Source organism: Mus caroli, unplaced genomic scaffold, assembly GCF_978045245.1.
Source record: "Mus caroli unplaced genomic scaffold, Mus_caroli_1 scaffold_4, whole genome shotgun sequence".
NCBI classification, from domain to species: Eukaryota; Metazoa; Chordata; class Mammalia; order Rodentia; family Muridae; genus Mus; species Mus caroli.
Window position 1 is genome coordinate 142,027,946 of NW_028227259.1, and position 25,219 is coordinate 142,053,164.

Below are 25,219 nucleotides of genomic sequence, written 5' to 3' on the forward strand. Positions count from 1 at the left end.
CTGAAAAACTGAACAACTCTTCATGCTTTTGTGTTGAGTGGGAGTATTATAAAGTTGAGGCTGACCTGTATGTATTGTGTATGAGTTCTAGGCTAGCATGGGCTCCATAGTGGGACCCTCTTTTAAAAACACTTAAAAGAAGGAGACAAAGAGGAGAAGGAGGAGGATAAATGAAAATTCTGCATGAAAGACCATGTCTCAGAATGAACCTAGAACATTCTTTATAAACTTTGTAAACTTAATTGTGGCCAGTGATAGCATGGAAGGCATTTAATCCTAGCACTCAAGAGGCAAAGGCAGGCAGCTCTCTGAGTTTCAGGCCAGCCAGAGCTATATAGTGAGACCCAGTCTCAAAAAAACTAAGTAAATGAACAAAAGTAATTATTACTGATTTGATTAAATCCAAGGATAAACCAAATGGTAGAGAGCATTTATTGATGTGGCCATGGGCTGGCTAAGTAGATGCTTCATGCTTCCATGATATTCCCTCTGAACCTAAGTCTCTAAGTCACCGTGGTTCTGTGATAGATTCTTGACGTTTTACACTTGCCTGTTCTGTTTGTATGTGCATGTGTGCATGTGTGCAGATGTGGAGGTAAGAGGACAACTTTGGGGAGTCAGTTTTTTCCTTTACCATGTACGCTCCCCACACTGAGACATCTCACTGACTTATTTTGCTTTGTTTTTGAGACAGGGTTCCACTATGTAGCCCTAGTTGATCTGGAACTCACTATGTAGACCAGGCTGGCCCTGATCTCACGGAGATTCACCTGCCTTTGCTCCCAAGTGCTGGGATCAAGGGTGTGTGCCACCATTGCCTGGCTTGAGAATTTTACACACTATGTTTTGATCATATTCACTTCTCAACTTCTCCTGTTTCTTCTTCTTCACCCTCCCCTTCCTGACCATCCAAACTTGAGTTTTCTTCTTCCCATCAGCCCATCAAGTCCAGTTTGTATTACTCAGCTAGTCTTGGGTGTGGGGCCTGGCCTGGCCAATCGTATCATTAAAGAAAACTGACCAGCCCTCTCCCAAAGCTATCAAACTAAATCAAGCACTATTTACTCTTCCAGAGGACCCATGTTCAGGCACCCACATGGTGGCTCACAACCATCCATAACTCTAGTTCCTGGGGGTCCAAACCCTCTTCTGACCCTCATGGGCACTCCACATATGTGATGCATATGCATGCAGGCAAAACACCCATATACATAAAATAAAATATTTTTTAAAATGTCAGTAGTTTCTCAGCCTGTAGTGAGATTTCATGTGTATTTTCTCCTTTCATACTAGAATTTTATCTGGCTTGAGCTTGCACAAGCTTATATGTGTTGTCACAATCACTGAGTTCACATGTGCGACTGTCTGTCTTAGGGTTCTACTGCTGAAAGCAGACACCATGACCAGGGCAAGTCTTATAAAGACAATGGGGCTGGCTTACAGGTTCAGAGGTTCAGTCCATTATCAAGGTAGGAGCAGGGCAGTGTCCAGGTAGGCGTGGTGTAGGAGGAGCTGAGGGTTCTACATCTTTATTTATTTATTTATTTTTTTTTATATTTTTATTACATATTTTCCTCAATTACATTTCCAATACTATCCCAAAAGTCCCCCATAGCGCCCCCCACTTCCCCATTCCCATTCTTTTGGCCCTGGCATTCCCCTATATTGGGGCATATAATGTTTGCAAGTCCAATGGGCCTCTCTTTCCATTGATGGCCGACTAGGCCATCTTTCGATACATATGCAGCTAGAGACAAGAGCTCCAGGGTTCTGGTTAGTACATCATGTTGTTCCAACAATAGGGTTGCAGATCCCTTTAGCTCCTTGGGTACTTTCTCTAGCTTCTCCATTGGGAGCCCTGTGATACATCCAATAGCTGACTGTGAACATCCACTCCTGTGTTTGCTAGGCCCCGGCATCGTCTCACAAGAGACAGCTATATTTGGGTCCTTTCAGCAAAATCTTGCTAGTGTATGCAATGGTGTCAGCGTTTAGAAGCTGATTATGGGACGGATCCCTGGATACAGCAGTCTCTAAATGGTCCATCCTTTCATCACAGCTACGAACTTTGTCTCTGTAACTCCTTCCCTGGGTGTTTTGTTCCCAATTCTAAGAAGGTGCACAGTGTCCACACTTTGGTCTTCATTCTTCTTGAGTTTCATGCGTTTATCAAATTGTATCTTATATCTTGGGTATCCTAAGTTTTGGGCTAATATCCACTTATCAATGAATACATATTGTGTGAGTTCTTTTGTGATTGTGTTACTTCACTCAAGATGATGCCCTCCAGGTCCATCCATTTGGCTAGGAATTTCATAAATTCATTCTTTTTAATAGCTGAGTAGTACTCCATTGTGTAAATGTACCATAATTTCTGTATCCATTCCTCTGTTGAGGGACATCTGGGTTCTTTCCAGCTTCTGGCTATTATAAATAGGGCTGCTATGAACATAGTGGAGCATGTGTCCTTTTTACCGGTTGGGACATCTTCTGGATATATGCCCAGGAGAGGTATTGCTGGATCCTCCGGTAGTACTATGTCCAATTTTCTGAGGAACCGCCAGACTGATTTCCAGAGTGGTTGTACAAGCTTGCAATCCCACCAACAATGGAGGAGTGTTCCTCTTTCTCCACATCCTCGCCAGCATCTGCTGTCACCTGAAATTTTGATCTTAGCCATTCTGACTGGTGTGAGGTGGAATCTCAGGGTTGTTTTGATTTGCATTTCCCTGATGATTAAGGATGTTGAACATTTTTTCAGGTGCTTCTCTGCCATTCGGTATTCCTCAGGTGAGAATTCTTTGTTCAGTTCTGAGCCCCATTTTTTAATGGGGTTATTTGACTTTCTGGAGTCCACCTTCTTGAGTTCTTTATATATATTGGATATTAGTCCCTTATCTGATTTAGGATAGGTGAAGATCCTTTCCCAATCTGTTGGTGGTTTTTTTGTCTTATTGATGGTGTCTTTAGCCTTGCAGAAGCTTTGTAGTTTCATGAGGTCCCACTTGTCAATTCTCGATCTTACAGCACAAGCCATTACTGTTCTATTCAGGAATTTTTCCCCTGTGCCCATATCTTCAAGGCTTTTCCCCACTTTCTCCTCTATAAGTTTCAGTGTCTCTGGTTTTATGTGAATTTCCTTGATCCACTTAGACTTGACCTTAGTACAAGGAGATAGGAATGGATCGATTCGCATTCTTCTACATGTTAACAACCAGTTGTGCCAGCACCATTTGTTGAAAATGCTGTCTTTCTTCCACTGGATGTTTTTAGCTCCCTTGTCGAAGATCAAGTGACCATAGGTGTGTGGGTTCATTTCTGGGTCTTCAATTCTATTCCATTGGTCTATTTGTCTGTCACTATACCAGTACCATGCAGTTTTTATCACAATTGCTCTGTAGTAGAGCTTTAGGTCCGGCATGGTGATTCCACCAGAGGTTCTTTTATCCTTGAGAAGAGTTTTTGCTATCCTAGGTTTTTTGTTATTCCAGATGAATTTGCAGATTGCACTTTCTAATTCGTTGAAGAATTGATTTGGAATTTTGATGGGGATTGCATTGAATCTGTAGATTGCTTTTGGCAAGATAGCCATTTTTACAATGTTGATCCTGCCAATCCATGAGCATGGGAGATCTTTCCATCTTCTGAGATCTTCTATAATTTCTTTCTTCAGAGACTTGAAGTTTTTATTATACAGATCTTTCACTTCCTTAGTTAGAGTCACGCCAAGATATTTTATATTATTTGTGACTATTGAGAAGGGTGTTGTTTCCCTAATTTCCTTCTCAGCCTGTTTATTCTTTGTGTAGAGAAAGGCCATTGATTTGTTTGAGTTAATTTTATATCCAGCTACTTCACCGAAGCTGTTTATCAGGCTTAGGAGTTCTCTGGTGGAATTTTTAGGGTCACTTATATATACTATCATATCATCTGCAAAAAGTGATATTTTGACTTCATCTTTTCCAATTTGTATCCCTTTGATCTCCTTTTGTTGTCGAATTGCTCTGGCTAGGACTTCAAGTACAATGTTGAATAGGTATGGAGAAAGTGGACAGCCTTGTCTAGTCCCTGATTTTAGAGGGATTGCTTCAAGCTTCTCACCATTTACTTTGATGTTGGCTACTGGTTTGCTGTAGATTGCTTTTATCATGTTTAGGTATGGGCCTTGAATTCCTGATCTTTCCAAGACTTTTATCATGAATGGGTGTTGGATCTTGTCAAATGCTTTTTCCGCATCTAAGGAGATGACCATGTGGTTTTTGTCTTTGAGTTTGTTTATATACTGGATTACGTTGATGGATTTCCGTATATTGAACCATCCCTGCATCCCTGGGATGAAACCTACTTGGTCAGGATGGATGATTGTTTTGATGTGTTCTTGGATTCGGTTAGCAAGAACTTTATTGAGGATTTTTGCATCAATATTCATAAGGGATATTGGTCTGAAGTTTTCTATCTTTGTTGGGTCTTTTTGTGGTTTAGGTATCAGAGTAATTGTGGCTTCATAGAATGAGTTGGGTAGAGTACCTTCTGTTCCTATTTTGTGGAATAGTTTGTGAAGAACTGGGATTAGATCTTCTTTGAAGGTCTGATAGAACTCTGCACTAAACCCATCTGGTCCTGGGCTTTTTTTAGTTGGGAGACTATTAATGACTGCTTCTATTTCTTTGGGGGATATAGGGCTGTTTAGATCATTAACCTGATCTTGATTCAACTTTGGTACCTGGTATCTGTCTAGGAACTTCTCCATTTCATCCAGGTTCTCCAGTTTTGTTGAGTATAGCCTTTGGTAGAAGGATCTGATGGTGTTTTGGATGTCTTCAGGATCTGTTGTTATGTCTCCTTTTTCATTTCTGATTTTGTTAATTAGGATGCTTTCCCTGTGCCCTCTAGTGAGTCTGGCTAAGGGTTTATCTATCTTGTTGATTTTCTCAAAGAACCAGCTCCTTGATTTGTTGATTCTTTGAATAGTTTTTCTTGTTTCCACTTGGTTGATTTCACCCCTGAGTTTGATTATTTCCTGCCGTCTACTCCTCTTGGGTGAATTTGCTTCCTTTTGTTCTAGTGCTTTTAGGTGTGTTGTCAAGCTGCTAATGTGTGCTCTCTCTAGTTTCCTTTTGGAGGCACTCAGAGCTATGAGTTTTCCTCTTAGAAATGCTTTCATTGCGTCCCATAAGTTTGGGTATGTTGTGGCTTCATTTTCATTGAACTCTAAAAAGTCCTTAATTTCTCTCTTTATTCCTTCCTTGACCAAGGTATCATTGAGAAGAGTGTTGTTCAGTTTCCACGTGAAGGTTGGCTTTCTATTATTTATTTTGTTATTGAAGATCAGCCTTAGGCCATGGTGATCTGATAGGATGCATGGGACAATTTCAATATTTTTATATCTGTTGAGGCCTGCTTTGTGACCAATTATGTGGTCAATTTTGGAGAAGGTACCATGAGGTGCTGAGAAGAAGGTATATCCTTTTGTTTTAGGATAGAATGTTCTGTAGATATCTGCCAGATCCATTTGATTCATAATTTCTCTTAGTTTCACTGTGTCCCTGTTTAGTTTCTGTTTCCATGATCTGTCCATTGGTGAAAGTGGTGTGTTGAAGTCTCCCACTATTATTGTATGAGGTGCAATGTGTGCTTTGAGCTTTACTAAAGTTTCTTTAATGAATGTGGCTGCCTTTGTATTTGGAGCATAGATATTCAGGATTGATAGTTCCTTTTGGAGGATTTTACCTTTGATGAGTATGAAGTGTCCCTCCCTGTCTTTTTTAATGACTTTGGGTTGGAAGTCCATCTTATCAGATATTAGAATGGCTACTCCAGCTTGTTTCTTCATGCCATTTGCTTGGAAAATTGTTTTCCAGCCTTTCATTCTGAGGTAGTGTCTATCCTTTTCTCTGAGATGAGTTTCCTGTAAGCAGCAAAATGTTGGGTCTTGTTTGTGTAGCCAGTTTGTTAGTCTATGTCTTTTTATCGGGGAGTTGAGTCCATTGATATTAAGAGATATTAAGGAAAAGTAATTGTTGTTTCCTGTTATTTTTGTTGTTAAAGTTGGCATTTTGTTCTTGTGGCTGTCTTCTTTTAGGTTTGTTGAGGGATTACCTTCTTGTTGTTTCTAGGGCGTGGTTCCTGTCCTTGTATTGGTTTTTTTCTGTTATTATCCTTTGAAGGGCTGGATTCGTGGAGAGATAATGTGTGAATTTGGTTTTGTCGTGGAATACTTTGGTTTCTCCATCTATGTTAATTGAGAGTTTGGCTGGGTATAGTAGCCTGGGCTGGAATTTGTGTTCTTTTAGTGTCTGTATAACATCCGTCCAGGATCTTCTGGCTTTCATAGTCTCTGGTGAAAAATCTGGTGTAATTCTGATAGGCTTGCCTTTATATGTTACTTGGCCTTTTTCTCTTACTGCTTTTAGTATTCTATCTTTATTTAGAGCATTTGTTGCTCTGATTATTATGTGTCGGGAGGTATTTCTTTTCTGGTCCAGTCTATTTGGAGTTCTGTAGGCTTCTTGTATGTTCATGGGCATCTCTTTCTTTAGATTTGGGAAGTTTTCTTCTATAATTTTGTTGAAGATGTTTGCTGGTCCTTTGAGTTGAAAATCTTCATTCTCATCCACTCCTATTATCCGTAGGTTTGGTCTTCTCATTGCGTCCTGTATTTCTTGGATGTTTTGAGTTAGGATCTTTTTGCATTTTACATTTTCCTTGATTGTTGTGCCGATGTTCTCTATGGAATCTTCTGCACCTGAGATTCTCTCTTCCATCTCTTGTATTCTGTTGCTGATGCTCGTATCTATGGTTCCAGATTTCTTTCCTAGGGTTTCTATCTCCAGTGTTGCCTCATTTTGGGTTTTCTTTATTGTGTCTACTTCCCTTTTTAGGTCTAGTATGGTTTTGTTCATTTCCATCATCTGTTTGGATGTGTTTTCCTGTTTTTCTGTAAGGACTTCTACCTGTTTGATTATGTTATCGTGTTTTTCTTTAAGGATTTGTAACTCTTTGGCAGTGTTCTCCTGCAATTCTTTAAGGGATTTTTGTGCTTTCTCTTTATTGTCTTCTGCCTGTTTAGCAGTGTTCTCCTGCATTTCTTTAAGTGTGTTATTAAAGTCCTTCTTGAAGTTCTCTATCATCATCAGGAGATATGCTTTTAAATCCGTGTCTAGCTTTTCCGGTGTGTTGGGGTGCCCTGGACTGGGCGAAGTGGGGGTGCTGGGTTCTGATGATGGTGAGTGTTCTTGGTTTCTGTTAGTAAGATTATTACGTTTACCTTTCGCCATCTGGTAATCTCTGGGGTTAGTTGTTATCGTTGTCACTGTTTAAAGATTGGAGCAGAAGCTGTGTTCCACTCACCAGCAGTCTCTAAATCCTGCGGCGGGGGTCGTGGGTAGCTGACGGTACCCCGGTGCTGGTCCAGCCGGAAGAGGCCTGTGGTCCTACACAGGCCGTTTTTCTGCTTCCCTAACTAATGCAGTCTCTGGTCCCGCGTGCAATTGGATTGGAGCAGAAGCTGTGTTCCACTCTCCAGAAGTCTTAAGATCCTGTGGTGGGTGTTGTGGGTAGCTGGTGAGTGTCAGCCGACCCTGCGCCCCAGCTGCCCCGGTGCTTTTCTGACCGGAAGAGGGTTGTGGCCCTATGTAGGCCGGATTTCTCTCTCCCCAACCAGAGCAGTCTCAGGTCCCGCGTGATTGGACTGGAACAGAAGCTGTGTTCCACTCACCAGCAGTCCCAAAATCCTGCGGCGGGGGTCGTGGGTAGCTGGCGGGTGTCAGGCAACCCTGCGCTCCCGCTACCCTGGCGCTGATCCGGCCGGATGAGGCCTGTGGCCCTACTCAGGCCGGTTTCTGCTTCCCTAACTAATGCAGTCTCAGGTCCCGCGCAATTGGATTGGAGCAGAAGCTGTGTTCCACTCACCAGCAGTCCCAAAATCCTGCGGCGGGGGTCGTGGGTAGCTGGCGGGTGTCAGGCAACCCTGCGCTCCCGCTACCCCGGCGCTGATCCGGCTGGATGAGGCCTGTGGCCCTACTCAGGCCGGTTTCTGCTTCCCTAACTAATGCAGTCTCAGGTCCCGCGCAATTGGATTGGAGCAGAAGCTGTGTTCCACTCACCAGCAGTCCCAAAATCCTGCGGCGGGGGTCGTGGGTAGCTGGAGGGTGTCAGGCAACCCTGCGCTCCCGCTACCCCGGCGCTGATCCGGCCGGATGTGGCCTGTGGCCCTACTCAGGCCGATTTCTGCTTCCCTAACTAATGCAGTCTCAGGTCCCGCGCAATTGGATTGGAGCTGAAGCTGTGTTCCACTCACCAGCAGTCCCAAAATCCTGCGGCGGGGGTCGTGGGTAGCTGGCGGGTGTCAGGCAACCCTGCGCTCCCGCTACCCCGGCGCTGATCCGGCCGGATGAGGCCTTTGGCCCTACTCAGCGGTTCTACATCTTTATATAAAGGCTGCTAGCAGAACACTGGCTTTCAGGCAACTAGGGTGAGGGTCTTAGAGCCCACACCCACAGTGACACACCTACTCCAACAAGGCCACACATCCTAATAGTGCCACTTTCTAGGACAAACATATACAAACCATCACACTGCCCTTGTCTGTTCAGAAAATACTGTTTCTACCACTTCTGGCTCTGATACTATCTTTTGGCCCCTCTCTTTTTCAAAGATCCTTGAGTCTTGGTAGAGGGGTAATCTATGTTCCATTTAGGGCTATACATGCTGTAGTCTCTTATTCTCAGAATGTTGGCCACTTGAGAGATGACACCTACTACAAAGAGAAGCATCTCTGACAAGGACTGAGAGTTGCAGTGATCTGTGGGGAGGCAGTAAGGTATTAGGAGTGATTTTAATACAGCCTATTAAGCTGGATAATGGTGTTGGATTTCCCCTAGCACCTGAGATCTGTCTACCCACAGGTGCCACTACCCACAGGGCCCGGTATGGGTTCCATCTTATGGACTAAGCCTTAGGTTCCATTACTGGCTTGAGTTTTGACATACTGTGTACTTATTTTCACTGTCTGTGTTTGAACCATGTGTATGCCTGGTGGCTAGAAGAAGGTGTCATATGTTCTGGAACTGGAGCTGCAGATGGTTGTGAGCCACTGTGTGAGGACTGGGAATTGAAACCCAGTCCTCTATAAGAGCAACAAGTGCTTTTCACTGCAGAGCCATCTTTCCAGCCTCGTTGACATTTCAAATACAAATGTACTGAGACTCAGGTTTCAAATTTATTGACCACCCATGCTGAATACATAGCTGACCCAAGGCTAGAATCCAAGTGTGACCTGAAAGCCCATATTCCATATTTTGATGAAGATTACCCTTTCATATGTTTTAAACAAGAATTCAGAAATCTGGCTTGTAAAAACTCAGGTGTGTTGACTCTTAACTTTGTCCCTTATTTCCTTTAGTCCCTAAGAAAAAATTTAAAGCTCCTGAGAACAAGACTTCAGCCACCAACGTATCTGAGGAGAAAGAAATTAAAATTGTGTCCAAATGCCCTACTCCATCAGCTCAGCATGGGGCTTGTCCAATGGGAAAGGAAGGGCTTGTGCCCCACATGCCCCTGACACAGGAGGCAGCAAGTTTCCCTCCTGACGATGATTGCTCCAGTGACCTGGACTTGGAGCAACTCATGGAAGACATTGGAGAGCCAGAAGAGAGAGGGGAGATGCAGCAGAGAGGCAGCTCAGAGGAGTTCCTGGCGGCCCTCTTTGAGGAGTAGAGTATTCTGGTCCCCCTGCTGTTGTCTGCCCACAGGGAGAGCCTCTCATTTCTTCCTGAGCAGCTGTTAAATGTTGGGGTTGTTGACCTGCTCTGTTGTTCAAGTCAGCTGTGCAGCCTGGTTAATAAAGCAGGTCTCTGGAATTACTGCTGAGCTGTGCTTTTGTGTGTGTGTGTGTCGCTATGACAAACTGCCATCTCTGGAGAATATAGGAAATTGGGGACAGCAGTGAGACCCAGAGCTGGGAGAACCTCTAGAAAAGCATGTCTGGGCTTGAGCTGCTTCCTGGGAACTGCATGGCCTTAGGCAAATGCCTTAGCCACCTGGTGTTTATTTTAGTTCCACGTCTCACGCCATCTAGGCTTTGGGCTGATGGCCAGTGCAGTGGTATATGAACAAGTACACTGTGTGCAGGTTATTATACTCACACAGTATATGTGTGAGTGCAGATCATGTGGGTGCAGATCATGGAGTCAGCCTATCTGCCAGCATTTAGGATCCCTTGCCTTGGGCTGCTAGAAACAGTGATAGAGGAGGGGGTCCTTAGAGGGCGAGAAGTCAAGGGTCTCATCAGTGCTCTCTTTAGATTCATTTAGGCAGATTCTGTAGATCTTTTTATTTTTGTGAGAAAGGCCTAGGAAGTTAGAAAAAGGAACTTGGAGTTTCTCAGTTTGTCTGTGGTCAGACCCTCTGTTGAGTGAATTTCTGTGTCTGCCTGTGGTATCAGTGGAAGCTGAGAGTCTTCCCACTAGAAACAAAGGTGACTCTAAGAGTGTCTCCCAGACCAACTTATTTGGCCTTTACGATGGAGTACACAGTCTCTTCCTGGGGGTTCCCATGGACAGGCAGGTCGGGCGCTGTTCCTGGTGAGGTCGGGCTTGAGAGGGAGATGGAAGCATACACGACGTTATTATCCTGAGGGAGAAATGAGAAGTCGGATGGTAGCAGGGCGGTTGTGGGTACCGTAAGGCAGAAGCTGCAGCCTGAGTGTCCTGCCCACACCACAGGCCTCTACCCCTCCCCTGCCTTCCCCACCCTCCACTCTCTTCAGGCCTGAGTCTAAGTTACTTACCTTGGGGTTTTCTTTGGGATCCATACATTGCCCTAAAGGAAAAGGAACATGGAGTGCTGAAGTCAGACAATGTGATAGGAGAGCAGGCCGATGGCTGGGAGTTCCCACAGTGAGGTGGGGACCTTGGTTACATGGAAGGACAGTGGGGAGGTGGGAAAGGAAGTACTGAGGGAGTGCTTATGGAAGTGTGGGGCCTTGGGAGAAGGCAGAACCAAGTGTGGAAACAAGGAGCTGACAGGATTACCTTCATGGCCAACACTCTCATATTTCTCACTGGTTTCCAATGGCTCCCTACACAGGATCAAGATGAGCAACATATTAGAGGCTGGACATGAAAGAATTAAGACATTGGGTGCTGGGATGGCCCAGTTAGTAAGGTACTTGTCACATAAGCATGAAGACCTGAGTTAAGATCCCCAATACCCACATAAAGCTGGATGCGAGAGAAGCAGAGACAGGTAGATAAATCCCTGTAGCTCACTGATCAACCGGCCTAGACTAACTGAAGAGCTCCAGACTCAGAGAAAAACCCTGTCTTAACGATAAAGCAGGGGGCAGGCGAGATGGCTCAGTCGGCAAAAGTGGCTGCTTCACAGACATGAAGACCCAAGTTGAGATTCCCCAGGGACCCATGTAAACAGGGCCCATGTAAAAGATGCAGGGCACAGTGAGCCTTGAAGAGGGAATGGAGACAGGTCTCTGAAGCTCATTGTCTGAGCAGCCTAGCCAAGTTGATGAGCTTCAGGTGAGTGAGAGACCCTGCCTTGAAATAAAGGAGGGGAGAAACTGGGGAAAATCACCTCATAGATCTCTGGCTTCCACACACATGAACACACAAACACAATATAGGTGCAGGAACACAAAATAGAAGGGAGAGCGACTCAGGAAGATGTGACATTGATCTCTGACCTCCACACACATGGGCACATGTGCATCTGTACATGCATATAACACAGAGGAACATGTAATAACACACAAAACTGGGCATTGTCATATATGTGTGTAATCTCTGTACTCAGGAGGTGGAGACAGGAGGACTCCTGATACTCACTGGCTAACCAGTTTGGTCTAGTTGGTGAGTTCCAGACCAGTGGAAGACCCTGTCTCAAACAACAACAAGAACAACAAGAACCACAAGAACAAAATCAAGTGGGGTCTGGTGCAATGGCTTAGTGGTTAAGCCCTTGCCATTAAGACTGACGACCTCATTTTCATCCCAAGGATCCCTAAGGCAAAAGGAAAGATCCAACTCTCAGAATTTGTCCTTGGCCTTCCACATGCGTGCCATGCCAAGCTCATTCTCACACACATATGTATGCATGCACACAAATAAAATGTAATAAACATACTTATTTAAAAAGTAGATGGCACCTGAGAACACACGCATGTACACATGCAAGTGCACGGGCACGCAGGCCTCATGCACCAAAGGTTTCCTTTGTGTGGTCTCTTTAGTGATTGCGGATGAGCATGTCGGTGTTAGGCCCTCACAAGTAGGCTCTCTGGAAGAGGATGAAGGGTTTTGGTAAGGTAGCCTGGCCAGGGTCTCTCAGCACTAGTGAAAGGTGAGTCATTCTAGGAAATGTAGGGAGGAACAGAAACCAGAAATAGGAAGAAGCAAGCATACCCCCTCTCACTACATTGGTTATAACTAGAAGGCAAAAATGTTTCATATCTTCTGGGTAGGTGCTCAGGCTTTGTTCTTGGAAGAAAGTGTTGAGGCGTTGCCTTTTATTGTCTATTGTAATGCTAAGTGCAGGTCCCCAAAACCTGGAGTCTGTGCATAGCTCCTGGGACCCTGCCCCCAAGTTAATTCTGATTGGTGAATAAAGATGCTAAAAGGCAGTAGCTGGGGAGAAGAGGCATAGGTGGGGAGGAGGTTTTCGGAGGCTTAGAGAGAGGAGACCACAAGGAAGGGAGAGAGGAGAAGGAAGGAACTGCCATCTACAAGATGAATTTGTAGGAGAGAGAGAGAGAGCCACCATGGGGGCTAGGCATAAAGAAAACGTGGTCATGTGGGCTGACCAATTGGAGCTAAGAGCAGTCCAGATGAAACATTGTAACTAGTAAGTAGTTACTAGTAGCCTTATCGATAAGGAAATGGATTCTAACAGCATGGAGGGTAGATAGTTGCCCAGCTATTGTGCTGCTTAAGGCATATTAAAATACAAAGGCTGTGTGTGCCTTTCATTCAGGAACATCAGTGGTCTAAGACACCGGGATATATATACAGACAGAAGGGACCTGAGCTTGGATTGGAGGAAGAGCATCTGGCCAAAGAAGGAGCAGGGAGAGAGGGGAGAGGGGAGAGGGGAGAGGGGAGAGGGGAGAGGGGAGAGGGGAGAGGGGAGAGAGGGAGGAGGCTGGGTGTGTATAGCCAGTCTAGTGCTTGCACTACATGCACAAGTCTCTGGGTCCCATCCAAAGCATCTCATAAACAAGGTGTGGTGCACTGCCTGTCATTCCAACTCTTAGGAAGGGGAGGTAAAGGGATCAGACGTTCAAGGTCATTCTTGGCTACATAGTGAGTTTGAGGCCAGCCTGGGCTATACAAGACTTTCTCAGAAAAAGTGGGGTTGGAGGAGGAAGGCTTAGAACAGGCAATGTTTGATAAGGAAAGGAAAAGACAAAAAGGAGAAAAGGACAGAGAGGTTGGAAAAGGAGAGATGGGGAAGATCTAGAACAAAGGATTCTGGGAGTATGGGGGAGGGGCTCACCAACCAGAGAGAAGAAAAGAAAAGATGGGAGAGCTGGATGAATCCAGGTGGATGTTCAAGGCTGAGAAGAAACCAGGCACAAAGAGGGAAGCTTAGGAAACAGGAGAGAAGACAGACCCTATGAGGCATGGGGGTGGGTGGAAGCTGTTCTGAGAAGGAAACTCCCTGAGACTCTGTTGCACTCCGGTCAGTGTGAGAAGCTGCTGGAGGTGAAGAAGAGCTTGGTGCCACAGAAAACAGAGGAGAAAGCAGACAGGATGAGCCAGGGGTGGCGAGGCCCCTGGGCATGGTGGCTCTCCTTTTTATTTTCAAATGTTATCTGAAGGGCCTGGAGAGATGGTTCAGTGGTTAAGAGATAGCACTCACCTGGCCGGGACTTCAGCTTTAGTCTTCTGGCCTGTTGGGGGGCGGGAGGAAGAAACATTGTCAGTGTGACATTGGTGCTGATCCTCCATCATCCCTCGGTGTCCCTACGTTCAAACCACCTTCAGAGGATGGGGGTGGGCAAAGAAACTGCCCGGGCAGTTGAGGAAGATCCTGGAACTACTTCTGCAGCCCTGTTGTCTTCCTAGCAAGCCTACCTCTCAAATCTCGGCCTGGTCCAGGCCCCATTCTGTCTCCTTTGCATCCTTGTCCTTCACCTTACCTTGACATTCTTCTTATCCTATACTGGATTTATACCCTGCCATGAATTTATTATATGGCAGGAGGTGTGCCACAGTTTGTCAAAGGCCAACTTGCAGGAGTGGATCCCAGGGGACTTAACTCAGGCTTAGAGATCGATTCCTTTACCCTTTGAACACAACTGTAGCTTAAAAACATTTTTTTAAAAAAAAATTTTAAATGATGTGCATCTGTGTGGGGGTATGTGCACACGAGAGAGCAAATGCCTGCCGAATTCAGGAGAGGGCTTCAGATACCCCTAAAGCTTCAGTCAGTTACAGGCGGTTGTAAGCTGCGATGTGGGGCGAGGGGTTGCTGGAAGCAGAACCCAGTTTCTCTGCAAGAGCAACCAGTGCTCTTACGCGCTGAGCCATCCCTCTAAACCCTCTTGCAATTTTAATAAATGCTGAGATCAGGCAGTGGGAGGCCTCCATTATTGGCCATCTTGTTGTTGTTGTTGGTGTTTTGTTTCATTTAGTCTCGTTTTGTTTGTTTTTGATTCTTTTTACAACGTTGCCATTTTAGTTTCAATGGGAACTCTTTCGAGTCCACTGGTAGTTGTTGTAACGTAGATGCTTTAAAAATTATACCGTGATTTATTTTTATTGTATGAATGTTTTGCCTGTTTGTGTGTCTGATCCATTCATGTGTGTCTGGTCCCTGTGGCAGTCAGAGGAGGGGATCCTATCCCCTGGAACAGGAGTTACAGGCAACTGTGAGCCACCTTGTGGGTGCTGGGAAGCAAACCCAGGTCCTCTACAAGAGCAGCCAGTGCTCTTAACCACGGAGCCATCTCTCCAGCCCCTTAGCATAGACACCTTAACTACTTTCCCCATTTTTATGAATGAGAAAGATGTGTCCTATCCTCTTCTTTTTTGCTTTCCTTCAACAATGTTATCCATGGTGTTTTGAGAACAAGTTATCTGGCTCCTTGGTTTTAGCCTTTTATCTGAATGTTTTACTCTACTGTCTTAGGTTTACAGTTATATTTTTATTTGTGTGTATGTGTGATTGTGTATCACATGAGGTCCTACGCCCAAGGAGGCGGGAAGAGACTACTAAACTTCTGAAGCTAGGCTTACAGGTGGTTGTGAGCTGCCCCATGTGGGGTGCTGGGAACTGAACTGGGGCCTCTGGGAGAGCAGCAAATGTTCCTAACCACTGGGATATCTCTCTGGGTTCTTTCTTTTGATTTAAAATACAATTTTGTTGTTGTTGTTGTTGTTGTTGTAGAACAACTCTGTTAGCTCTGTAAGGACAGCATTTCAAATATAATATACCCCCAACTCTGGCGAGCTTGCCCCCGAGGAGGTTTGAATGAGAAACCTTCTCCACAGGCCCATCTATTTGAACACTTGGCCGGGCCGGGGAGGCTATGGAACATTTAGGAGGTGCAAGCCTTCCGGAAGGAGTGTGTGCCGCTGGCTGTGGGTTATGAGCTCTATTTGCCCTGCCTCATTTTCAGCTTTCTCTCTGGTTTCTGCATATGCTTGAAGATGTGACTGTCCAGTGTCCTGCTTTGTCCTGCCCCACCATTATTAGCCTTCCTTCTGGAACTGCAAGCCAAAAAACAAACTCTTTTCTCTACAAGTTACTTTTGGTCCTGATGCTTGGTCACAGCAGCGTAAAAGTGACCATTGCCACACACCCTCAAAATGGCTTCCTCTTTCGGCCCCTATATGGCTGGGTGGTTGCAGTCCCTATGTGGCTTGATGGTTTCATCACTGATTTTCAACAAATTTGAGACTTATTCCTGTTCTCTGGTCCCACGTATTCATGTTGGGGCCTGAACTCTCCCTAGAAGCCACTTCACAGTCTAGTCACCGACCTCAGGATGACCTTGGCCGTCCTTGCCTGCATCTTCCACACACTGTGGTTATGGACACACTGAGCTAGTCACGATGTCTGAATGCTTTTGCCTCCAGCTTTTCCTGGCTCTGGCCATTCCTCTCTGTGTGCTGCCCTACTGTGTTAACTTTCACAGCCTTACCCACCTCCAACCTGTTTGTCACACCATAAGAAAGTAATGTTAGACTCCAGCTGCGGCTTCAGCCACAGCACCTATAGCTACCCGTTCTCTCTCATGGATACACTACTGGGACATTGTGGCTCTCCAGGTGACAGACTTCCATCCAGGCTCAGAGTTTCTCACCTGGGAAGTAATTTTACGTCAAAGAGGGTATCAGGGGCCACACATCCTGCTCTTTCCTGGCACATTTCTGTCTTCCTCCTGGTACAGTCTTATGCTTGAAGTCACTCCCATCCTCAGAAAATTACAAAGAAACCCCGGCTGCTCTCTTTAAAGCCCCTGCCATATTGGGGCTTGACTTCTCCCTAGAGCCCCCAGCACACTGTTATCTTTCTGTCCGTCCATGGCATTGCTAACTTTTAAAATAAAGTAATCTGTCTCAGTGACCCTCTTGCCCCCCCCCCCCCATCTGAGACCTTCCACACACATTGATGTCATCATAGCAAGAAGCTGGGGTGGCCATTTCATTTTGCCTCTGGTCTTGGAGTCTTTAGGACCTGACTTACAAGGTTTCCCTCTGCCATCTGCCCCTCCATCAGCACCACACACCACAGGAGTTTTTAAGATAGTTTCCCTTTGCTGGAAGGCCAGGAAGTGTCCTCTACATGGCTCCCAGAACTTTCCTGAATATTTTGTAGGGGAGGAAGTGGGGTTGAGATAAATTCTCATAGAGTCCAGGCTAGCCTTGAACTCGCTATGGTAATTAAGGCTGCACTTGAATTCAAAATCCTCCTGCCTCCACCTCCTAAGTGCAGTGACTGCAGGTGCGGACCACCATTGGCTGTCATTGTTTTTATTTTATTATATTTATTAATTTACCATGTATGTGAGTATGTTAGTATATACATGCCATGGTAGTGTGTGTGTGTGTGTGTGTGTGTGCACGTGCGCAAGTGTGTGTGCGGGCTCTGGTCATTGCCAGTGCCTTGACCTCTTCGGCCATCTTGCTGCTTCCGACTGTCAGTATTTATTTTTTGACTCTATATCGTTTGTCTTCCTTTGAGAGTTCATCTAGCTACCCACCTCTCCTCTGACTATGTCTGTCAGCACCACAGCTCCTTCCAGGGTAAACACTCAGCCCTCGGGACCCCTCCCCCATCACCACAGAGTTAGGGGACTTCATGCCTCATCTACTTATGCTCCTACAGTTTCAAGTCAGATTTTGGGAAGTGAATGGACACAGCTGAGCTGAGGCAACTTCCTGTCTGCTCTGCTTTCTCCCTGGCGTTCTCCCAGACAGGCCCTTTTTCCTGTGAAAGCCAAAAGGCTGGTAACGACTGACTAGATCTACAGAGAAGAACCAAGATGTGCCTGGACTGGGCAGTTCACCAATGACGCTGTGGAAGTTTCACTTGAGGAGCCGACTTAACGCAGATTCTGAGGGAGGTTAGCAGTGCACATCGGCAGCCATCCAAACCAAACCAACACTGACAAAAAGACCCTAGTAACTCTAAGCACAGGCCTCTGGGCCTGACACTGGATTGAAGAGGACGTCTTCATAGATCTGCACCTGGAAGAGAGGGAGGGAGGAGGCCAGAAGCCAACCTTTGCTATCACTCTTCAGTAGCTGTCCACGCTGTTGTTGTCGTCATCGTCGCTGTTGTTGTCATCATCCTCACTATTTTATTTATTTTTTAAAGACAGGGTCTCTCAGTGGGACCTGAGGCTCACCGATTAGGCTAGTATGGCTGGCCAGCAAGACCCAGGGACCATCCTGTCTCTACCTCTGCAGCACTGGGGCTCCATGCATTATGGTGACAGAACTCTGGTCCTCATACTTGCGTGGCAAGCATCTTACTGACTGAGACATCACCCGAGCCCTAACAATCACCTTCAACGACTCTGGCGTAGATTGTTCGGTGGAAACACCTAGGAAGTGTGATTGAGGGTGCAGTCTTGAACCACTTACCTTGCCTTCTTCTCTTCCACCTGAGGAACGCTATCAATCCCAAAACCCCAATCAGGAACACAGCAGCAGCCGTTGCCAACCCAATTGTGGTTTGCAGATCCAGGCCACCAATGTTAGCACTCTTGACTTCTGTTATGTCACTTTGGGTGCGTGCAGAAGTTGCAGCAGTGGTGCTTGGACGTGTAGTGGGGGTGCAGGTGGCTGGAAGAGAGAGAGGAAGTCAGCATGGAACTTCCTTGCAGGAGTGAAGAACGATGCCTCTGCTGTCCTCTTTGCCCATCAGACTACTGAAGCAATGGGCTCCAAGGAATTGGAATCACCCAAGGAATGCTGGGAAAAGGACGAAGTTGGAGCCTGGAGCCAGCCAGAGAAAGAACTGGTCTCCCCGGAAAGAGAGTTAGTTCACACGCTTCTGACAGCTCCTCAGAGCAGCTTGTAGGAGAGATGAGACAGTGATGGCTCACTGGTGGGCGGGGCTACACGGGGGCGGGGGCGGCAACTGGGCCTGCTTAGCTATGTCTTCTATTTAAGTCTAAACATCAGATCAGGACTTGTCAAAACCCCAAATATGGACTTAGCACAGGGGCACTGGACCTCCTTGTTCCTCTTCCCAATTTGGCCATGTTGAGCAAACCCTCTTTCCATTGCTTGTAACTGTGACTTGTTCCTTTAATTGTCCTATTGAGGACAGATGTCCAGGCCTGGCTTGTTGGAACTTCCAGGGTCCAGGCTCTGACTCTATACTCAAGTAACAAGTGGGTTCTTCTTGGATTGGGGAGGACATGAGTATCTTGTCTCCTGTGAGGGATGTGGGTTGGGGAACAGCTCTCAGAAGCTCACACAGGAAGAAGGGGACAAGGGCAGAGGCTGAAAAATCTGGTGAGCAATGATGGCTCGCTATTTCCTGGTAGGATGTTCTCAGACCCTCATGTCCATTGTCAGTTACAAAGAGCAATCTCTAAGTCACACACATCAAAAACACTCTTTTTCTAAAAACAATTCTCATTAGAACAGAAACAGCTGCAAGGGTGGGCAACATTGTCCCTAAAGTCATGGGTTATTAAATGAAAATAGGCACAGCTTACTTGCCTGTGAGTTTATTGGTCAGGGAGGCCTCAGAGTCCCTTAACACAACATAGGCTATGGCCACTGCTCTCGGTTACCCACCATAACTAGATGGTAAGAACCTATTGCTGAAGACACCCCTCACTTGTGATGTAGATGTGATCAAAATACATTGTTTAAATGTATGGAATATTCAAATAACAAAATAGCACATGCACGCTAAGACCAGGGTTCTGCCAGTGAGTTACACCTCCCCTCCACTAGGGGTTCTTTCATCTGTATTTTCTTTTTAATTGTTTCATTAACTTAACATTCCTGCCCATTCTCTTTTAATACATGCCCTGTTAAAATCCACTAGGGCAACAAAGGAAATATTTCATTGAGAAAAGTTCTGGAATTGAATAGAAATGCTGGAAGTGCAACAAAATGAATATGCTCTAGGCTACTGAACCATATATTGCATAGTTCAATATTTCCTTTGTTGCCCTAGTGGATTTTAACAGGGTCTTAGTGTGCATGTGGGAACAAGCAGAAAAAACGTGGTGTGTCTGACTGAAGCCAAGAGAGACATGGCTGCCTTACAGTGATTGCTATACCAAGCGCCTAACAGACTATCTCAAAGGCCAGGAGAGAGCATCAAAGGAGGAACAGGGAGGGGTCTGGGAAGAACGGAAATTTCAGAAAAAGTCATTTAGGGAACATGTAGGAGGCACAGGAAACACAGATGCATGGCTGCCTGGCCAGTTCTGGCTGTAGAGTTTATCCTGAAGCAGCACAGGGGTCAAGATGAGGTAGTGGTTTGCCAGGGAAGGTGGGTAGGTCTAACCTAGAAGGGACAGCCCATTTATCACTGGCATTGCTGAGAAGTGACAATGTAATTACTGATAATCAATTGTTATTAGACAATTAATTTTATATTTTATTTATTTATTTATTTATTTTGGTTTTTCGAGACAGGGTTTCTCTGTATAGCCCTGGCTGTCCTGGAACTCACTTTGTAGACCAGGCTGGCCTCGAACTCAGAAATCCGCCTGCCTCTGCCTCCCGAGTGCTGGGATTAAAGGCGTGCGCCACCACGCCCGGCTTTTATATTTTATTTTCAATACATTTATGTTTTATTAAATTTTTTATTAATATTTGTGTCTGAGTTCATCTGTGTTTATATGTATGTGTTTGTATGTGTGTGTGTATGTGTGCCTCTGTGTGTGTGTGTGTTTTCTAAGTCAGGCCTTGTGAGCAACTGTAACCCACAACACCATGGGAAATGGAGACAAAGGATCAATAGGGCTTCATTGCCTAGTCATAGCCCAAAACAGTGAGCTCCAGGTTCAGTGAGAGACCCTGCCTCAAGGCAATAAGGTGGGTCTTGCTAGAGGAGGACTCCCAATATCCACCTCTGGTTTCCACAAGCACAAAGTGGGGCATATGTACACACACACACACACACACACACACACACTCACAAACTCATACATATGCTTATACCATATATCCATGCTCCACAAAATTAAGACAGAAGGTGGGCAAGCAACAGAGGAAACTCAAGCAGAGGCCTTTTGTCTACGGATTGAGAGAAGCTTGGAGGAAAGGGGTCCCTTTCAAGGCCTGTGCATCACCAGTGTGACCCTGGACAGGGGTTGAGCTCTGCTGGCGAATGTGTCTTCCTCTGTACATAGACCATGAGAGTGCCCAGCAGTGGTGACTGACAGGCTGGGGTAATACCCACACAGTGACTAGGCTGGGCCTGTGTGCACTCCGTGTGGATGCAGTTACAGCTGCAATGGGGGAGATGAAGTAAAAAGAAAATCTGATCATGGTCTAAGAACATGAGGGTCCACGTGGGAAAGACAGGAGTTGAGGAGGAAGGAGGGAGAAGAGGCAAATAAGGGAGACGAAAAAAGAAATGGAGGGAGAGATGGGAGACCCAGAGGCACATAGGGACTAGAAGCTACCTACTGTGGAAGCCATGAGATATAATGTAAACCCTCCAGTTAACCAATACTCTGATGCAGGACCAAGGCAAGCCTGCTCCATCCTAGAGAAGCCAGATACCCATGGATTTCTAGCAGCGAGGGTGGGGGTGGGCAGGATGAATAGTGCCAGATTGGAGAAAGGAGCAGGAAACTGGGCCCTCTGGGAAGAGTTGAGGCCAGGGAGTAGGGTGGTGCGACCGAGGGTACAATGAGGGGCCAGCTCAGAGAAAGCTGCTATGGTTTGCAGATGGTTATGGAGAAGAGAAAAGACAAAGTTGGCAGCACTCTGGGGAGGGGAGAGAACACAGGAGAAAAATCTGTGTGAAATATCAGAAGTTTAGGTTCTCTAATGACATCTATGGCATAAGGAATCCAGAGGCCACCAAAGCCAGGGCTGGGATGTACTCACATTTGGTCACATTGAGTTGGGTCCCAGAAATTGACTGCCAAAACTTCACGCCTTCTGTTGTTTGCAGAAAAACTCTGCCGAAGTACCAGGTCTGGTCAGACTCCTTCAAGTTCAGGATTCTGAGGACTCCAGATGTCTGACCCTGTGTCCAGTTCAGGATGAGCCGGTCCTTGAAGTGCTCATGTATGAAACGCAGGGAGGAGTTGTAGATGAATTCCCCATGGAAATTCTTCCATCTCCAGGCTATGATCATCTGTGGATCCTTGGCCAACCTCCAGGGGAAGTAGAAGGAGAAGGGGATGTCGATGGAGCCACCCTGGACTCCAGAGCAACGTTCAGGTTGGTCGATCCCAAAGTCATTTTGTCTGTTGGATCTTGCTGAATTTCCTGGGAAGGATGGGGACAATCTGAAGCCACTGCAGGGGACAGTGACAGGAAAGAGATAGAAAGGACAACCCAGAGCATTCTGAGACTTCATCCACAGGCAGGGGTGAGACACAAGGCAGGACTGTCCCCAAGGCTAGTGGGACAGGAAAGAGAGTGAAAGGTTGGGTTGGGCTCCCTCTGCAATATTAACTGACTCTTGGGGCAGAGAGTCCTGGATGGCTCCTCTAGCAGACACCTGTCCACATGACTCCCTACCTTTCCCAGCCCCACTGTCCCCTCCTGAGGTTAAGTCCCTGCTAGTGAGGTTGCTATCACTCACCAGCATGCAGACAGGCTGATGAGAGCAGAAGCAGGATCTGAGCCATGGCTGGAGTCCCTCCAGGAAGCGAGATCAGAAGAGCCATCAGGAAGGCAAGGATGCTCTGTCTAGGGACACTGGGGTGCTCAGGAGTCCAGAGAGGACCAGGGTAAAGTGAGACAGATCCCCAGGCCTTCTCATGTGGTGGACTGAGTTGGGCCAGACACTGTCCATCTCCACCTCCTTGTGGCCAGCAACTTCCTTTATTGATCTGGCTTCTTCTTTTCCCACGTTGCAGAAGATCCGCCCTGTGGTCACTGGCGACATAACTGGGCTTTGGCCCAGCCCCCATTGTTGTCTTGGAGACAGGGCCTTGTCCTCGGCAGGCAGGGCTCTCCTCTCTTCCACCTTCACCTTCTGCCTTATCTACTCTTTTCCATTTCCCAAGTGGCTTGTAATCTCGCTGTTTCCCTCCCTCTCTTTTTCCTCTATTCCTTCCTCCCCCCCACTCAATCTCTTTCTCATTATGTCTCCCACCATGCTGGTTGTCACATTTCTCTCTAATTATCTCACCTAATGAAGTTGTCAGTCTCTAAATCACTTCAGACACAATGAGGAAGGTGTAATTAGGAAACACAGTAAGTCCCAGGCCCTAGTACGGAACCCCCTTACCCTGCTCTTCCTTCCCCCTCTCTGTCCCCATCACAACTTGCCCTTTCTTGCCTTTCAGAGAGCCCTCACAGTGCCCAGGCAGAATCAAGGCTTGGAGGATTCCCTCCACCTTGCCCTGATTTCTGTGGCAGAGCCTCCAATGTCCCTGGGCTTCTTGGACAGTGACTCTAAAACTACTCCAGTTTCTAAAGGAGCCTTTCCACCTCTCCTCCTCCTACCATAACACTCACTCAGGAGAGGATAACAAGGATCAGAGAAGTCAAGGCACATGTCATAGGACAGCCACATGGCTCATTGACTGGACTTTAGTCTCATTGAGTTCTTGGAGTCTTCCATTCCACACAGAGACTTCAGTCTGCCTGCTCAGTGTAGCCTCTGAGGAGGCTCTTTCCACAAAGCTCTTGAGTGACTCCCTCTAGTTATGGTCACACCAGAACGTACTTTGGACTAAATGGGCAAACACAGCTCTGAGCAGCCATGTGTCATTCATGATGTAAGGCCTGGGACATGGCTGACAGAGGACACAGCTGGCCTGTGACTTGGGTGGAGACATGAAAGGTTGGGGCAGAGGTTGTGGTGGCCTCAGGGTTGGTTCTAAAGAGGTTCATCCTACCCTTCCCCAGGACACGGTGCCATGAGCTCCCTGAAGGGCACAAACACATGATGGTGTCAGAGGAAGTGGCATCAATCTCCCTGAGTGACATGTGCAGAGGCATCTTCCCATTTCCTTAGCTTTCCTGGCATTGATCGCCTTGTTCATTTTTCCCTGCAGCTGGCTTTGCAGCCTGCCCTCTCTCATGTCTGCTTCTCTGACTCCCTTCACGGTCTCTGTGGTACTCAGATTCTTTGTTCTGATCCAGACACAAACTGCCATGTCCTGACAGTTTGTATTCATCTGTATTCATAGTACCCTTGGAGACACTGAGGCACAGAGCCTATGGGATGAGTTGGCTCCTGATGGAAGGTTAGTCAGATCAGGGACTAGGGATGTGTGTGTGTGTGTGTTTAAATTCTATCTCAAGTAGCCCAATGTGGTCCTAAATCTTGTTATATAGCCAGAGATGACCACAAAGGACTGGAGAACCTCCTGCCTGGTGCTCCCATGAGCAGAGATTCCCAGTGTGCACCATCCTGTCCCTTTGTCTATGGTTGGACATAAAACCTTTGCTTCTTTGCATGTCAGGAAAGTCCGCACTCCACCACATGAACCACATTCTTAGCTGCAGTTAGATCTGTGAGGTTGCAGTCCTGATCATGAGTCCTCACCTCCAGATTTCATCTGCCTTTCCCCTCTTCTCTGGGGCCTCTGGGGAATGGTGACTCAATTGCTAACTCACCCAAGAAGGGGCTGGACCTGACAAGACTGCTATATGTCATGTGCTGGACAGCAGCAGTTTTCCACAACGGGTTCTGGTGGGTTCTACAGGAGCTCAGCTGCCCCTTGTGCCCTGCTCCACTGCTGCCTCTGCTGGCTTCTTAATTCCAAGTCCTGGGCTCTGTTCTAGTTTCATGTTTTGGACTCAGTTGAATTTCTGTGTGGACCCTGTGGCAGGATGAGACAAATAAATGCATCATTTTGAGTTTGAAGCTAGCCTGGTCTATATACAGTTTCAGGGCAGCAAGCACTACAAACTAAAAATTTGTCTCAAAAAAACCAAACCTAAGCAAGCAAACAAAAACCAAGAAAAACAAAACCATAAAATAAAGAAAACCCAAATAAAGCCAAATAAATCTAAAACCATAAAACCCGCACCTATCAAAATACCAAGAAACCAAGCAAAGAAATCCAAGGTTGGTAGTCAAGTTGGATGGTTTCCTAATCATAATGTCTGAGTGTGTCATCTAGCCTCCACATACCTGAGCTCACACACACACACACACACACACACACACACACACACTCACAAACACACGTTATATATATGTGTATATAGTGTGCATATATATATATATATATATATATATACATGCACATGAGGGTGCATATGTGCACACACACGCACACACACACTCCCACAAAGAAATACTCAAACATACACTTACGCGTGCATGCAAACACACACACACACACACACACACTCTCTCTCTCTCTCAGACAAACACACACACACACACACACACACACACACACACACACACACACACACTCTCTCTCTCTCTCAGACAAACACACACACATGAGAGAGAGAGAGAGAGAGAGAGACAGAGAGACAGAGAGACACAGACACACACACACACAGATAGAGATAGATAGAGAGAGAGAGAGAGAGAGAGAGAGAGAGAGAGAGAGAGAGAGAGAGAGAGAGAA

General features: G+C 46.2%; 2 protein-coding genes across 4 annotated transcripts in view; one reads left to right on the plus strand and one right to left on the minus strand.

Moving 5' to 3' along the window:
• Positions 1 to 9,717, plus strand: part of Zcwpw1 (zinc finger CW-type and PWWP domain containing 1) — a 43,651-nt gene extending 33,934 nt beyond the window's left edge. For all 3 annotated transcript variants that reach the window (XM_085837357.1, XM_021163249.2, XM_085837358.1), the window contains one exon: positions 9,404 to 9,717. In XM_085837357.1, the coding sequence (XP_085693483.1) occupies positions 9,404 to 9,717 (314 nt within the window). The remainder of the gene's footprint in view (positions 1 to 9,403) is intronic.
• Positions 9,202 to 22,477, minus strand: Pilra (paired immunoglobin like type 2 receptor alpha). The gene is made up of 7 exons (XM_021163662.3): positions 22,261 to 22,477; positions 21,555 to 21,941; positions 18,108 to 18,308; positions 13,873 to 13,903; positions 11,034 to 11,080; positions 10,790 to 10,821; positions 9,202 to 10,632 (listed from the first exon to the last, which is right to left on the minus strand). Exons 1-7 carry the CDS (start codon positions 22,343 to 22,345, stop codon positions 10,507 to 10,509), a joined length of 909 nt encoding a protein of 302 aa, XP_021019321.2. The 5' UTR covers positions 22,346 to 22,477; the 3' UTR covers positions 9,202 to 10,506.
• Between the last annotated feature and the right edge of the window lie 2,742 nt (positions 22,478 to 25,219).